Genomic DNA, 15,948 nt, shown 5'->3' on the forward strand with positions numbered 1-15,948 from the left:
ATTATGTATCATCATATGTTGCTCTTAGCCTCGCCCCTAGCCCCACCCACTTGCCACACCTCTAGCTCATATTAATGAGTACCTGCACTTATTTTTTCCCATTTAAAGCACTGCCCAGTACCCTACTGTGTCTGCGTCCTTCATTCTAGTAGAAAAACGAGAGAAAGTAAAATAAAACAATTTAGTAGGATCGCACAATTTGTTTAAATCAAGATATGGCTGTTGGGGATGGAGTCCAATTTCTAAAATGAGTGGAGGTTGTGACTCCTTCAACCCGCGACCACCCTCTAACGTGCCTTACACTCGATCCTAAAAATCTTGAAGATGCAAAGTTTTCTTGAATGAACGGCCTGACCCTAACATGGCCACGGCTCAGAGAGCGCCTCTGCCCATGCGTAGTAGGAGATGCAAGTCTGATAGGCCAAATCTGCTGTTCCATTCGTCCTTGATTCCCGCATGCGCACTTTGCAGGGAAAGCGTGTGCCTTTAATGTCAAACACATGGCAATAGTGTTTCGTGTTCAGTGAAAGAGATTCCGGAGGCGAGGAAAGCCTACATGTAACCGCTACTGGGTCATGTGGAGTCTCCGCCGTCTGGCTCCAGTTCAAGTATCCCCTCACAGGTATCAATCTCAGGAATTAAATAGTGTAGCCGGGTTAAGGGAAACGCTGCAGAAACCTCTATAATTATATCTTTAAGTGCTAGACATCGTACAAACATCGCATAGACATGACCACTTCCGGTCGTCGTCCATATTGGGTGTGGGTAAATACACCTGTATTGTTCATGATTCATTTTACGAATATCTAAAGCGGCTTCGATAAGTGTGGTCTATCTATTGTTTAAATATGCTCCGCTAACGTAAAGAAACGGGTTTCGGGTGTGTTGTGGAGTAGAATGTGTTCAGTGGCTTTCTCACCGTCTTTGGGCTGCTGAAACAGGATGAATAATCCACTCTAACCGGTCTGGCCGCATCCGTGCTGTTTCCGGGTTTGTTCTGTCACGAGCATCCTCCTTTGAGGCTCTTCCAGAGGCTCTCTCTCTCGTACTGTCTGCGATCTAATAACTTCATATCCCAAATAACATTATGACAACCACTCTTAATTACTGAGCCAAGACACTGATTTTCGTAAGGTCTGGAAATAATATTTCAGTGGAATGATCTCATTAATATTAACGTATAACCTAAAGATCTAATTTGTTTTGCAGTTGCAAAACAAATACACACCTCACCCGACCGGAAGCTCCATGTTAATGATTGATCTTACACTTCTAATATTTATTATCACCCCAGTATCACCTGCTACTCCTTCAAAAATATTCTGCTCTCCGTGAGACCTGTCCGACCTCCAATATATTTATATATGTATTGTCTCTCTTCTTGGCTCTGACCATCTTTTGACATTCATCGTGCCTTCGTCTTGACGCGTTTTCTGTTTACAAGTTTGTAATAATCCAATGGAGGCAGTAGTGTAGGTCGAGATAGGTTTAATTAATGGCAAACAAAATACAGCCAACCAGTTCAGTTGTAGTCTAAGGTAAGAATGAATTCCCTAGCGGAATCCACCACAAGAGCACAGCAGGGTTCTAAGAATGCACGGGAGTCATACTTAAAGAGACAAGGTATAAATAAACATTGCAAAACAAACCTAGAGTATTACATCATCTCCTCTTCTTAACAGAATAAATGAACATGAGAAAAGCGGCAATGAATAACAGTATAGCTACAAAATGTATGTGAAAACTTATTCTCTAAATCTTGAAGGTCTATTTACAATACGAGAGCTCTTCCTGGTGCCTGTGTCAGAAGAGGAAGTATTGTTAAGTAGAGAAGTATTAGAGGGACCTTCAGAAACATGTGAGGAGGAATTAGCTTTAGGAAGAACTCCAGAGTCAGGGACAATTTTAGCAACTCTGTTGAGATTCCACCAGAAACCTCCTTCCACTTGTATGGCATTGCCTATGACTTTAACAACTTTAGAAGGAGGTCCAAACTTGCTTTCCCCTTTGTTAACATGCCCAGACTTCCTGATCCGTACAAAATCTCCAACTTCCAAAATACTCTCTTTTGTTCCTTTCTTCACATCAAAATATTCCTTTTGTTTGGACTGGGAGATTGAAACATTACTTTTAACAATGGACATGAGACTAGAAACATCTGAACTTGACTTAATCCATTTGGACATCCACCCAGGACAAAATGAAGTGTTTGGCTTTCGCCCTCTCATTAACTCGAAAGGAGAAATCTTGGTGGAGGAGTGAGGGGTGGTCCTATAAAACCAAATCATGCTCTTCAAAGCTTTACTGACCTCAACATTGCTACATCTAGCCCACTTCACACAGTCGCCAACAACTCGGTTCATCCTCTCGACAAGTCCGTTCCCTTGAGGATGATAAAGGGAACTCTTCACATGCTTGACACCAGACCTGGAGAGAAATTCAACAAACTCATGGCTCACAAATTGTTTCCCATTGTCGGAAACCAACACTTCAGGAAACTCTTCCCTGCTCCATACATCACAAAGGAACTCAATGACACTTTTGGTATCAACATCTTTGGTAAGTTTGAACTCTGGCCATTTGGAAGCATAGTCAATTAAAACCAAGATGAACCTGAAACAACCACTGAGCACGGAGTAGGGACCCATTATGTCAATGCCCAGTTTTGCCCAGGGACGATCTGGACATTCAACTGGCATAAGAGGAGGAACCCAGGTCTTGAGACTTTTATCGGAAGATTTACATATACAACATTCTGCGACAAAGCAGTCAATATCTGAATCCATGGCAGGCCACCAGAACATCTCTCGAATTCTACGTTTGGTGAAGGAAGAACCTAAATGACCCTCATGAGCCTTGGCAATTATGTCTTTTCTAAAGGCAGAAGGAGGGATGATTTTGTCATTACGTAATAAAATACCATCCTCAATGGAAATCTCATGTCCAACTTTAGAAAAGGGTTGAAGAGAAGCAGACAACACTTTCTCACGTGGCCAGCCCACCTTGACAAAATTGTAAACATCCTGCAGAATACTATCCTTAACAAAAGCCTTCCTCCACTCGACTTCAGAACAAACTTGTAACTCAGGAATATCCACGCAAGCGACTAAGCAATCATCACAATCTTCATCGATAAGATTAGAAAAGGGAATGTCGACATCGTCGTCACACACAGTAGGAGGAAAACGAGACAAGAAATCAGCCCTTACGTTTTTCCCTCCGGCAATATGCACAACATCAAAATTGTATTGTAGGAGCCTGGTGACCATTCTTAAAATCCTGGGTGTACAACACTTGGTGAGACCACCACCTAAGATGTTAACTAACGGTTTATGGTCAGTTTGAAGCAAAAAACGCGTACCCCAAATGAACGGTCTGAATTTTTCAATGGCCCAGGTGCAGGCCAAAAGCTCCTTCTCTATCACAGAGTATTGAATCTCAGCCGATCTCAACACTCTTGAAGCAAAACTGATGGTTCTTTCCACACCACCTTCATTTTGTGTTAAAGTGGCACCAAGACCGACGCAACTTGCGTCAACAGTAAGACAACAAGGTAAGGCAGGATCAAAAGGTTTAAGTACAGAATCAGACATCAGGGAAGCTTTCACTTTTTCAAAGGCTAGAACACATTCTTCGCACCAAACGAATTTGACACCTTTCCTCAACAAATTACTGATAGGGCGTACAATAGTCGCATAGTGGGGAATAAACCTGGAGTAGTATTCACAAATGCCCAGGAGAGATTTAACTCCAGTTTTATCGGACGGAGTAGGGGCTTTGGAAATTGCGTCTAAAAGTCCAGGTCTAGGCTTAATTCCATCTTGCGTCAGAATGTGACCGAGATACTCAACTTCCGTACATAAGAATTTGCATTTTTCAAGTTTCAAAACAACACCATGATTTTGAAATAAACTGAGAACATTTTCTAAAACACAATCATGAGAACCGACATCCTTGCCAAAGATTAACACATCATCTTGGAAGACTGTTACACACTTGACACCTTGCAAAATATTACCCATAACTCTCTGAAAGACCGAAGCGGCCGACGCTAGACCAAAAGGCATACGTTTATACTGAAACGTACCCAATGGGGAAATAAAGGCAGTAATGTGACGGGAATCGGGATGTAGCTCAACCTGGTGGTATGCATTGGTTAAATCGAGTTTGGTGAATAACTTTGCTCCTTTGGTAGCTGCGAAGAGATTGTTAATGCGGGGAAGAGGATGAGAATCTACCCAAATCTCCTTGTTAACTGAGCGAAGGTCAACACAGACCCTAAGTTTCCCATCCCTCTTACGGGCTACAACCAAAGGCGAAAGCCATAGAGAGGACTCAGTAGGTTCAATCACACCACACTCACATAACGTTTCCAGTTCTTTCTTCAAATCATCTCTGACACTGAAAGGTACACCCCTAAGTTTGTGTTTGACAGGTGTTGATCCTTCTTTTACAATGATCTTGTGCTTAAAGCCTTTTATTTTGCCCAATTTTGAACTAAAAACGGAGGGAAACTTGCATTTGAGCATTTCTAGATAATCAGAGCATGTAGCAATAAAGACTTGTTCCCTCGCACCAGGTTTAAGTGTCATTCCAAAAAGACCCTGATGGAACCAACCCAATATGTTGAGTCCTTTGATAGCAACATAAATTTTCCCTCTAATTTTCCTTCCCTGAAAACATAGGATGTCTTCAAAGAAGCCAAGGAGACTGATCCTCCTCCCTTCGTAAGACACAGGAGCACGGTCAGGAGGAAGAAGAGGGCGAGAGTTACTCCAAGTAAAATCAAATAAATCCTTGTCAATCATGGTGATTTTGGCACCAGAATCTACTAGGAGTTTCAAAATTTTGTCACCAATAGTCACCTCAATGATGGGGTCAACACAGGAATCAGGATCGCCTTCAATTATTGATTCATCAGGAAAATCGGAAACAACTCCAATAGTTATTTCTGAATCTGAAGACGAATCAGAATCCACAACACCCACAACAGGTTTATCAAAACTTTTCTTATTTTTCAATTTTAAGCAAACTTTAGCAAAATGCCCCAACTTTTTACAATAGTTGCATACCACGTTGGAAGCAGGACACGAAGAACCTTTAAGATGTTGGGGGTTGCCACATCTAATGCACATTTGGGAGGAAACAGTTTTATTCCAAACTTTACCTTTAGAGGTATTCAGTATAGGTTTTCTTTTGTTAAACTTTGAAGAAGAATTTAAACTTAAAGCATTTATAGGTTCAATAACTTTGTCTTCCAGTTCTTTGAGAGAAACCATAGATGTTTCGACACTTTTAGCTAATTTAATGGTGTCATCAAGAGACGGGTCACTCAATGCTAATAACTTTTGTCTAATGTTTTTATCCTTGCAATGGCACACAAACTGATCCCTTATAAGTTGTTCATTGAAGTTCTCAAATTTACACTCAGATGCCAATCGGCGTAATATAGAGATATAAGTATCAATGTCTTCGGAATCAGCTTGTTTTCTTTTAAAGAAAGTGTGTCTACGAACCATAAGATTGGGTTGTTTATCGAAACGTATTTTAAGTTTAAGAATGGTGTCACTATATTCATCAGAGATAACACCCTCAGTAACAGGTAGGTCAGGAAGGTGTTTGTAGACAGATCTACCCTCAAAGCCTAGTGAGTGTAAAAGAAGACATTTCTTTCTCTCAGGACGAAATCTAGATGCTCCAATAGCTCCAAGATAATTTTCAAAGGCATCATGCCAGATTTCCCACCTAATAGAAGGTTCGCCAGGAGTTTCCAGGAAAGCTGGAGGTGGATTTACTGACTGTAAGGTAGACATGGCTAAGTGACAAAATTAGTGATGAGAAATATAAAACACAGTTGTATACAGTAAAATAGTGTGTGCCAGTGTAAATTAAGCAAATGGAATAAACATTAACAGCGTACAATAAACAAAGGAGCTGTGTACATCAGCGTGTGTCCAGGAAAAGCTGTGTACATAAATACGTGGAAAATGGAAACTGTGCGCATAAATAACTTGACGACAGGAGCTGTGCGCATCAGCGAACAAATGGTTGCTAAGCAATGAACGCTGTGCGCATCAGCGGTGAATGCGCGAAAACGAAGCTGAGAGCTGTGCGCATCAGCGGTGAAAACAAGTAGAATGTTCAGTACGTAATAAAGGTGAGCGGAAGGACCAATCCCAAGGATTAAAACATTTGTCCAATGAAAATGAACAATGAAGGACGAAGGGTGAGGACGTCAGACGCTCTGTACGACACTGCTCACAAACGTGCTGACATGGAGGCTGAGGCAGACGTCATGAGACCGCACACGGAAACAGAATGCAGGCAATCAAAGTTCCAGTAACCAAGAGGTCTCGAGGAATGGCACGAGGTACGAGATACAATTTTTGAATTGACAACGGTCAAAATGAAAACAGAGTAAAATGTCAGAAAAGTAAAATAATATAGAGGTCCGAGTAACCACAAGCGATGCCACACAAAGACGAGAGGAGAAAAAATAAATAGTCTTACAGTTTTTGCGTGGTCTTCGTTCGAAGTCGGTAGATTCAGACAACCGAAGTATGTGGTACACGGAAATCCTTTCTGAAATTTCCGCAGACGTAGACAGTTTCGAAAATGTAGGAAAGTACCGTCGTGACTGTAGAAGGTCAGCCTGATGATTCCGTGTGGATATAAGTGATGCCAACTCGATCCTGAAAGTGACGGTTGGTCAGCGATGACAGGAACGAATCTCTATCTCTTGATGGCCAGGCCCAAGGGTATTACACAGCACGCATCGTCGCCAATAAATTTATGTAATAATCCAATGGAGGCAGTAGTGTAGGTCGAGATAGGTTTAATTAATGGCAAACAAAATACAGCCAACCAGTTCAGTTGTAGTCTAAGGTAAGAATGAATTCCCTAGCGGAATCCACCACAAGAGCACAGCAGGGTTCTAAGAATGCACGGGAGTCATACTTAAAGAGACAAGGTATAAATAAACATTGCAAAACAAACCTAGAGTATTACAAAGTTTCAAAGGCGGCATCCAGTAGTCTTATTAAAACAATACCTTTGTCACAAACAATACGGCTTTTACAATATTTTTGTTTCTCGGTGGTGTGATGAATAGGTAGGCTAGAGGATATTTTGTATTGCTAGTTACACGACGAGTTATGATCTACGAGGTGAGGGGTAGGCCGAGATTAAGGCAGACATGCATGGATCTTAGAATAGGCTAAATTCAAAGACAGTAAAGGTAAAGTCCACATTTGTAAAGCGCACAATCACCCGTAAGGGTCTCTAGGCGCTGGGGGGCCGTCGGGAAGATTAAGCGAGCTATTGCCCAGAGTCACATGGTGCTGGGCTGACCTGCCGCCGGAGCCGGGGATCGAACCGTGGTCCCCAGATTCCAGCGTCAGTCGCCCTGGCCGCGGCGCCACACCTCTTCCTCAGTAAGGTATGCAGAGAATGGAAGACAAGGAGATGGTCATTTAAAGGAAAGGGAAAAATTGATAGTCTCAAATTAAGTTCAATTTTTCGTGCTGGATTATAGGAATATAGTGGGAGAAGGCCTTTTGAGAGATCATGTAATCTGAACAGGTAAACACTCTAGAAGTAAACAACATGTTAGTGGAATACATTTAATAGTATCTTCATTATAAATGGTTATTGACATTCTTTCCAAGAAAAAACAATCCATGCTATACAATAGACAGATCTTAAGTGACATAACAATGAGTTATAAATAAGTATGTAAAATGGCAAACTCAGAAAAGTTCACTTTATTAAGACAGCATATTTTTCCCTAAGAACAAACGTTGCCATATCAAGACAACCCCCATTATCATAATAAAACCAAGTATTTCAAATCAGACTTTAGAAATACCCCCCATGTACTGTACAAACCCATCATTCCTTCTCCCTCATTTGTTTTATTGACCTTTTCCTCCCCATCCCCACCCCAGAGAGATGGATAAGCCCGCTCGAGACTATCCATACCCCCCCAAAAAGCACCTAATGATAATAAACTACCTAATGCAGGAAAAAACTGATACCTGTCCTAATGTGACATATACATTTGTTTATTTTTAAATATAACATGTACATATAAAAAAGAGAGTTTCAACCAAATCCGCCGCTAACTTCCCTCACAGAAAACCCCGCCAAAAACCTACCTATAAATACTTACGTGCTAGTCCTGCCCCTTACCCTAACTAAACCTATCGCGCTTTGTAGACTGTCCCAATGCGCTAAAAACCTCAGGGGGACACCGGCTCGCGCCAAGTTCCCCCGGGTCCCCATTTTCAAGTGCTTTCAGGTACTAGCATCAGTGTAATTACATCTAACAGGCATAAATGTAGCAGCCGTTTGTTCCTCAGCAATAGAGAACAGCCCCTATTATAAAACAGACAGAAATAGTATAAAAACAGCATATAAATAGGTACATAAAATACCAGATCAATTTTCGAGAGCCTTCAAATGCTAGCAACAGTATATTGACATCTAACGGTTCTAAGAGGGAGCAGGGTCGTGGATGTAGCAGTTAGTTGTCTGTTAGGCTGGGCTTCTTGGGAGGCCACATAATCAATCAATCAGCGTACTTGTAAAGCGCGCTACTTACCCGTAAGGGTCCCAAGGCGCTGAGGGGAGGGGCGGGGGAGGCTGCTACTGCTCGAACAGCCAGGTCTTGAGGAGCCTTCTGAAGGCGAGAAGGTCTTGGGTCTGCCATATGTGGGTAGGAAGGGTGTTCCAGGTCTTGGCGGCGAGTTAGGAGAAGGATCTGCCGCCGGAGGTCGTTCGTTGGATGCGGGGGACAGCTGCGAGGGCGAGGCTGGCGGAGCGGAGCTGGCGGGTGGGGGTGTGGAAGCTGAGTCTGCTGTTCAGGTAGGCTGGTCCGGCGTTTTGGAGTGCTTTGTGTGCGTGGGTGAGGAGCTTGAAGGTGATCCTCTTGTCGACCGGGAGCCAGTGTAGGTCTCTCAGGTGGGGGGGTGATGTGGCTTTGGCGGGGGATGTTGACAATCAGTCGGGCGAAGGTTTTTTGGATGCGTTGTAGTTGTCGTAGGTGTTTGGCTGGGATTCCTGCGTAGAGTGCGTTGCCGTAGTCCAGTCTGCTGCTGACGAGGGCCTGCGTCACCGTTCTTCTTGTTTCAGTGGGGATCCACTTGTAGATCCTGCGGAGCATGCGGAGGGTGTTGTAGCAGGAGGAGGAGAGGACGTTGACTTGCTTCGACATGGAGAGGGAGGAGTCGAGGATGAATCCTAGGTTGCGTTCATGGTCGGTGGGTGTTGGTGCTGTTCCCAGTGTGGTTGGCCACCAGGAGTTGCCCCACGCTGAGGGGGTGGGTCCGAGGATGAGGACCTCCGTCTTGTCCGAGTTCAGCTTCAGATGGCTGCTCCTCATCCAGTCGGCGACGGCCTTCATTCCCTCGTGGAGGTTGGTTTTGGCGGTGTGTGGGTCCTTGGTGAGGGATAGGATGAGCTAGGTGTCGTCGACGTAGGAGATGATGTTGAGGTCGTGATGGCGGGCCACTTATGCGAGGGGGGCCATGTAGATGTTGAACAGCGTCGGGCTGAGGGATGAGCCCTGGGGGACGCCGCGGATGATGTTGGTAGCTTCGGATCGGAAGGGTGGGAGGCGGACGCTCTGGGTTCTTTCGGAGAGGAAGGACGTGGTCCAGTCAAGAGCCTTCTCTTGGACTCCGGCTTCTAGGAGGCGTGTCTTTAGAGTGTGATGGCAGACCGTATCGAAGGCGGCTGACAGGTCCAGGAGGATGAGGGCTGATGTTTCGCCATTGTCTGGTTGGCGCCTGATGTCGTCTGTGGCGGCGATGAGGGCAGTCTCGGTGCTGTGGTTTCATCTGAATCCGGACTGGGACGGGTCCAAGATGTTGTTGTCTTCCAGGTGGCGGGCCAGTTGCATGTTGATGATTTTTTCGATGACCTTTGCCGGGAACGGGAGCAGGGAGATGGGCCGGAAGTTCTTGAGGTCCTTGGGTCCGCTTTGGGTTTCTTGAGGAGGGCATTGATTTCGGTGTGCTTCCAGCTTTCCGGGAATGTTTCGAAGGAGATGTTGATGACCTTCCGTAGTTGGGGTGCGATGGCCGCGTCTGCTTTGTTGAATACGTGGTGTGGGCATGGGTCAGACGGAGATCCTGAGTGGATGGAGTTCATGACCTTTGGTGTCTCTTCGTCGTTGATGTTGGACCAGGAGATCAGGTGGTTGGCGCTGGTGGTGTTCACAGGGGGGGTGGTCCCTGGCGCAGTCGGGGCGGTCGTGGTGTTGAAGCTGTCGTGGTTGTCAGCTATCTTGCGGTGGAAGAAGATGGCTAGTAAGTCGCATAGTTCTTGTGAGGGCGGGATGTCGTTGGCGCTGGGGTTCGAGAGTTCCTTTACGATGCTGAAGAGCTCTTTGCTGTTGTGTACGTTGTTATCCAAGCGGTCTCTGAAGGAGGATCTTTTGGCTAATCTGATGAGATGGTGGTGCGGGTGGCATCCTTGTGGGCTGCGTGGTTGTCCGGTGTGTGTTCGTGGAGCGATGTCTTCTCCAGTTTCCGGCATGCACGTTTGGAGGCCTGGAGCTTGTTGGTGAACCAGGTGGCTCTCTTGTTGGCTTTTGGAGGGTTTCTTGAGCAGGGCGAGGGTGTTGGCGCATTCGTCGATCCACTGTCTGAGGTTGCGGGCTGCGGGGTCTGGGTTGGTGGGTGGGTTCTTGGCGAGGGAGGTGGTCAGCTGATCTTCGGTGACTTTGCTCCAGCAGCGATGAGGCAGCTGTTGAGTGCGGTGGTGCGTGGTTGGTTTCTTGAAGGTGAAATGGATGCAGCAGTGGTCGGTCCAGTGGAGTTTGGTGGTGTGGACGAAGGCGACGTGGGACCTAACCTTTTATATGCAAGATGGTCACAGTTTGTCAGACCAATGTTTAGGGCCATGTTTTTTGGGCATAGCGCAGCTATAATGCTCTGTGGTCAGGTTTAGACTCCCAGTCTATTTCACTTAGTTCTAAGACTTGATTTACGCAAGTCCATCATCACTGGGCAAATGTACAGTTATTAAGTAAGTACATTTTATTGTTTAGTTAATTAAATCCATACAATTTGAGCACAATTACACATAGTACAATTAATACTTAATAACACCCCTGAATAAATCCCCGTTTTAAAATCATTGCAAAACATAGTGTATCCAACTATCCTCTAAGAGCAATAAAAATGTGCAAATAAGCTTGATGCATAGTAGGTCGGGCTATCATTTTAACCTGTTAACCTGTGCCTAATGGCAGATCTTAGTTTTTAACAGGTGCCCTCAAAATCCTCCTACTATAGTCGTTTAAACATTGAATGATCTTGTAGTCCACAATGCGTTTGTTGTTGTTCTTTGTTCTGGAGTGGGTCTTCAACTTTCTTTCTTAAAGTGTTTCATGATGTGTAGTTCTTAACATGAGATAATACAATTTTAAATGTTTTATCAGTTTGCAATTCAGCTGTAAATCTGATGGGTCCAAAGTTTGTATAACTGCTGCTCTACAAGTCCTGGTTCCTTTTGCTAAAAATACTTTTTTCAATAAAGTGACGCGTGCTTTCTGTCAGTGTGGGCAAATGCAGATTAGATGAATAAAGTCCTCTTTGGTTCCTCCGCAGAGTCTACATACTATGGACCTGCTATAATTCCAAGATGGATTATCCACAACTGATGGTAGTTGACCAAAGCGGATTGCCATATGGTGTTTTTTTATTCTTGTTGAAAAGGTGAGGCCTAGGTAGGCTGCCGGGTTGAAGGGTTTTGTAATTTTTGATCACCATCCAACTACTATGTGATCTAAAACTGAGGTATTCTTATCCAGTAGTAGCGAATGAAGTTTCAAGACTTTATTTAGATGACGTTTTAAAGTTTCAAAGGAAAGGTTCTTGTTCCAGAGCTCTACTGAGTTGGTTAATGCTAATGCTTTGAACAGATACTGGTTGTATGTTGATTTATTATTTTTCAAAAACTTTTTTCGACCTCTTCCCATAGAGCCTTGTTAATCGGGTGATGGACCAAATTTTGTTTTATTTTATACCAGCATTTAATTGTCAAGTACAATCTACGTACGGTTTCATTAGTCAGGCCAAATCCTAGAAGTACCGGTAATGGTGAGTCAGACTTAGGCAGTTGGAAAACAAGTTTATACGTTGTAACCGGCAACTTATTTAAAAGTGCAGACTCTTTTCTGTACTGGATGACACTTGCATAGGATACTGTAGGTAACAATTTTGCTGCTATTACCGCAAGCAGTGGCTTATATGTTGGCCCATTTCGTTTTTTGGCCAGTGTGGTAAACGCAAAAAATAGTGCCCTTGATTGTTGCTATGTAATTTTTTTGCACTTGATACATGAGTCTGCTGTCAATGTAAACTCCCAAGTACTTGTAGCTGGTCACTTCTTCCAACGCATTCCCGTTTATCCAGATATTCAATGGGAGAGTTGGACGATTACAAATCTGCATTGATGTGTTAATTTCAAGGGTATTGGCCGTGACATACATGTATATTTCATTCAAGGATCTCTGTAGTCCAACTTTTGTTTGGCTCATCAGCACTGTCATCTGCATACGACAGATGTGATAATGTTAGATTTGCCATGTGCTGCGGGTGGGTATTAATCTGGGGTGTCGAGTTGAGGTGTCAGGACACTCATAAACAGGTTAAAAAGGTGTGACGCCAGAACGCATCCCTGTTTGAGCCCTCTGTTTGTGATCAGTTCTCTTGATAGTCTAGAGCCGTCTCCCAGCTTACCTCTAATCCATGTGTTTGAGTAAAGTAACATTATTCCTTTCTAAATTTTGTCTTAGATATTCCATGCTCTTAGTTTCTCCATAGACTACTACGATCCACTCTATCGAATCTCACTTCCAGGTCGATAAAGCAGAGATATAGTTTTTGCTTGTTACATTTTCTTTTTTCTGCTACTAGCGAGAGTGCTAGTATGTTTGTGATAGTTCCAAATCCTTTTCAGACTCCTGTTTGGATCATATTATTAGAGTCTGACGAGTCAACCAAATCTTTAAGGATCAGGAGGCGTAGTATTTTGCTTCCACTCCTTGGAGCGTGTGGTAAATAAATAAATAATACCTCTCTTTTTGACTAGACATATATCATAACAGATAGCTCAATAAATAAGAGTCAAGATTCGAGGTAGTAGGAGTTTTGCAGGTTTAATACAGCATAAGGACAGGAACAGGACAACCTGCATAGGAATAGGATGACAGGGCCCAGCAGCTGCTGGGGCTGGATCTGGGATGAGCGCGCTGACTTTTAATAACAATACATGAGCATATATACATAACGCAAACACATAGCATTACATTGCAGTAGGCGTAGCAGTGGGTGGAGCAGAAGGCGTGACGCGTAGCAGTCGCGAAAGATAAGGGCGTAAAGAGGTGTAACAGGGCGTATACATAGACATGTGATGCAAACGTAACAGAATATGTCATGAATGGGGCGGAAACCATGGAGGGGGCTACCTAAGGAGCCGGGACCTCTAACCTGATGGTGCGCGCAAACTAGCAATGACGTATCACTAGGAGAAGCTGGGGGCTATGAACTCTGTGCTAGGAGCAGAGACTGAAGTCTGGAGAGTCAGGGCGACATGTACCTAAACAGTATCTAGTATCTGATGTTTAGAGAACATGTTGATATAAACTAGAAGTTAGGGGAGGAAAGGCTAACTTGATTCTAAGACTGGACCATGCATTATTCTACATGTAGTGCGTGATGAAGAATATTAAATGACCATTAAATGCAGTATTTCTCTAACGTGGAGACGTGAAGGCTAGACAATGACGGAAACTATTGATGCGATTCAGTAGTTTAGGAATGCAGAGGAGGAGGACTGAACTGATAACTGGAATCATAACATATTCTTGGCAGACTCAGAGACTGAGCCAGGCTGGGCCGGGCACTGCGAGGTAGGAAGTAAGTGAAGGGTCGAGGATACAGGTGGGGGCTGTATCGCTCCTCAGCGAAGTTGCAGGAGACAGGAGCTGAATCTTGTGTCCAGGCCCTTTTGAGGCCTAGAAACGGGGACTTTATAATAGAATAACGTGCACACTGAGAAACGTGGCAACGTAGCTTTACATAGGCCTGATATTCGTAGTATTCACGAGGACTGGAAACTGGCATACTAGAGGTGGACACAACTGTAATTGCGTCATTAATCGAACATGGGGAATGCATATGCATATTTAATCATGCACACATAACATATGATGGATGACACGTAGGGACACAGAACATGGCAAAATTTACTTTTCCACATTCCCTCCTTGTCACTACGTTTCCATCAGGAAACATCAATATTCATGATACCATCTATCATTTCATACAGTATCATTTGCTCGTCTCGAATTATCCTGGAACGGGATTTAGAACGGGGCTTGGGACTAGGAATACAAGAGGTAGCACAAATGCCGCAAATCGCAGGGCCACATTGTATACAGAGGCAGCAGCTGAATATGATCGCTACTGCAATACCTAGAAAGGACAATATTTTCCATCCCCATGCGGAAATTATATTCCAGAACCAACCGGACCATGTCCAGGTGCCTGGATCTTGGTGTAACAGATGGGCAATTTTATGGAGTCTGGTTATAGCTGAATAAACAGACGGCGCGTTATTTGGAATGAAAATGCAGCAACTAGATCCGATGACTCTACAGGCCCCGCCCCTATCGGCCAGTATGACGTCAAGGACGAGACGATTCTGTAAAACGACAAATCTCATAGCAGATTGCTCTTCGGTTAAGTTACCTAGAGCAGAGGCAGTCTCATTTACTACAGCTTCGAGGGTTCTGGTTAACCTACGGATCAGTTTACTATTCTGGATAGGTCCTATAAAGAAGAAGAAACCTCTATTGAAATCTGTATACTGTTCTAGAGCAGTTTCAGTATAATCGACAATTGGGGACTCCCTTCTATGTCTAATGTGTACTAGACGTGTGTTTCTATGATAATCAGGTGGGGCTAGGAAAACAGGTGGCAGTAGGAAGGCAATGTAACAGGTTCCCTCCCAATCGAGGGGCAGACGAACATATGCAGTTTGACCACAAATAAAATAAGAATGACGTGAGGCTTTGAAGATAGATTTCCCACTGTCACTATACTTGACAATAGTAGTACAATCACTATGTCCTACGTGTATGGAACCCTTATTTCGGACACATAATTCACCTCTGACTGGTAGTACTGAAATAGCAGGTAAGTCTGGAGTGGTATCAGATTGAACATTCAGGACCATGAAATTCGACGAATAATTACCTAAATTATACACTTCATTTTCTAGATCTAAACCTGTTCGGTGGGGAAGACCTTGTTTGTCTGGAAAACATGTACTGTTAAGAAAAGACATATCTGTTGAGGATGACGTTAACGTGGACCATGCTCCACACGAACCATTATGTGAAAATGGATAAGGAAAAAGTGGCAGAACTCCCTTCGGTGTCTGGAAAGGGGGGAGTCGACCACACACCCAACAATTAGTGGTATTGCTGGACTGGTGTGAGTAATGTAACATGCGGATGAATGAGTTATTTCGCATGGCGAGGCGGTAAGAGAGTTCATGAGGAGGCAGATCACTAAACGTGTGCTCTACTGTAGCATTAGCAGACTTATTTACATGAAGAACTGGGAAATACAAGAAAAATGCATAACTGGTGCAGGAAATCATAATGCTGAGAAATAATATGAAACATAGAAAAACGATACATCGGATTGAGTTTTGACTAACTCTCTCACTATGGGGGTCTATTTTGTACATGTCAGAAACAGTCTAACCGTTTCACCTAGGGGAGGACTTAGACAATCAAACTGACTGACTTATTTTACTAGACCGGAGTTTTAGCTTGTACTCCTGTTGCGGAGTTTTCTCTAACAGGGGAGGGGTTGTAGCAATGTCTTTTGCGGGACAGTCCTTGAGAACAATATTTTGGCAATCCTT

General features: G+C 43.8%; 1 protein-coding gene across 2 annotated transcripts in view; it reads left to right on the plus strand.

Annotated features, from left to right (window-relative positions):
* The first annotated feature begins 429 nt into the window (after positions 1 to 429).
* The window catches only part of NLN (neurolysin), a 290,543-nt gene continuing 275,024 nt past the window's right edge, over positions 430 to 15,948 (plus strand). Inside the window, exon 1 of one of the 2 annotated variants that reach the window (XM_078675166.1) lies at positions 430 to 608. Coding sequence is in view for 1 of the 2 variants with exons in the window: in XM_078675165.1 (XP_078531291.1) it covers positions 576 to 622 (47 nt within the window). In the remaining variant the exon portion in view is untranslated. Of the gene's footprint in view, positions 623 to 15,948 lie in introns of both variants that reach the window. The other variant, XM_078675165.1, reaches the window with a different exon arrangement.

This window comes from Lissotriton helveticus, chromosome 2_1, assembly GCF_964261635.1.
Source record: "Lissotriton helveticus chromosome 2_1, aLisHel1.1, whole genome shotgun sequence".
Taxonomy (NCBI): domain Eukaryota; kingdom Metazoa; phylum Chordata; class Amphibia; order Caudata; family Salamandridae; genus Lissotriton; species Lissotriton helveticus.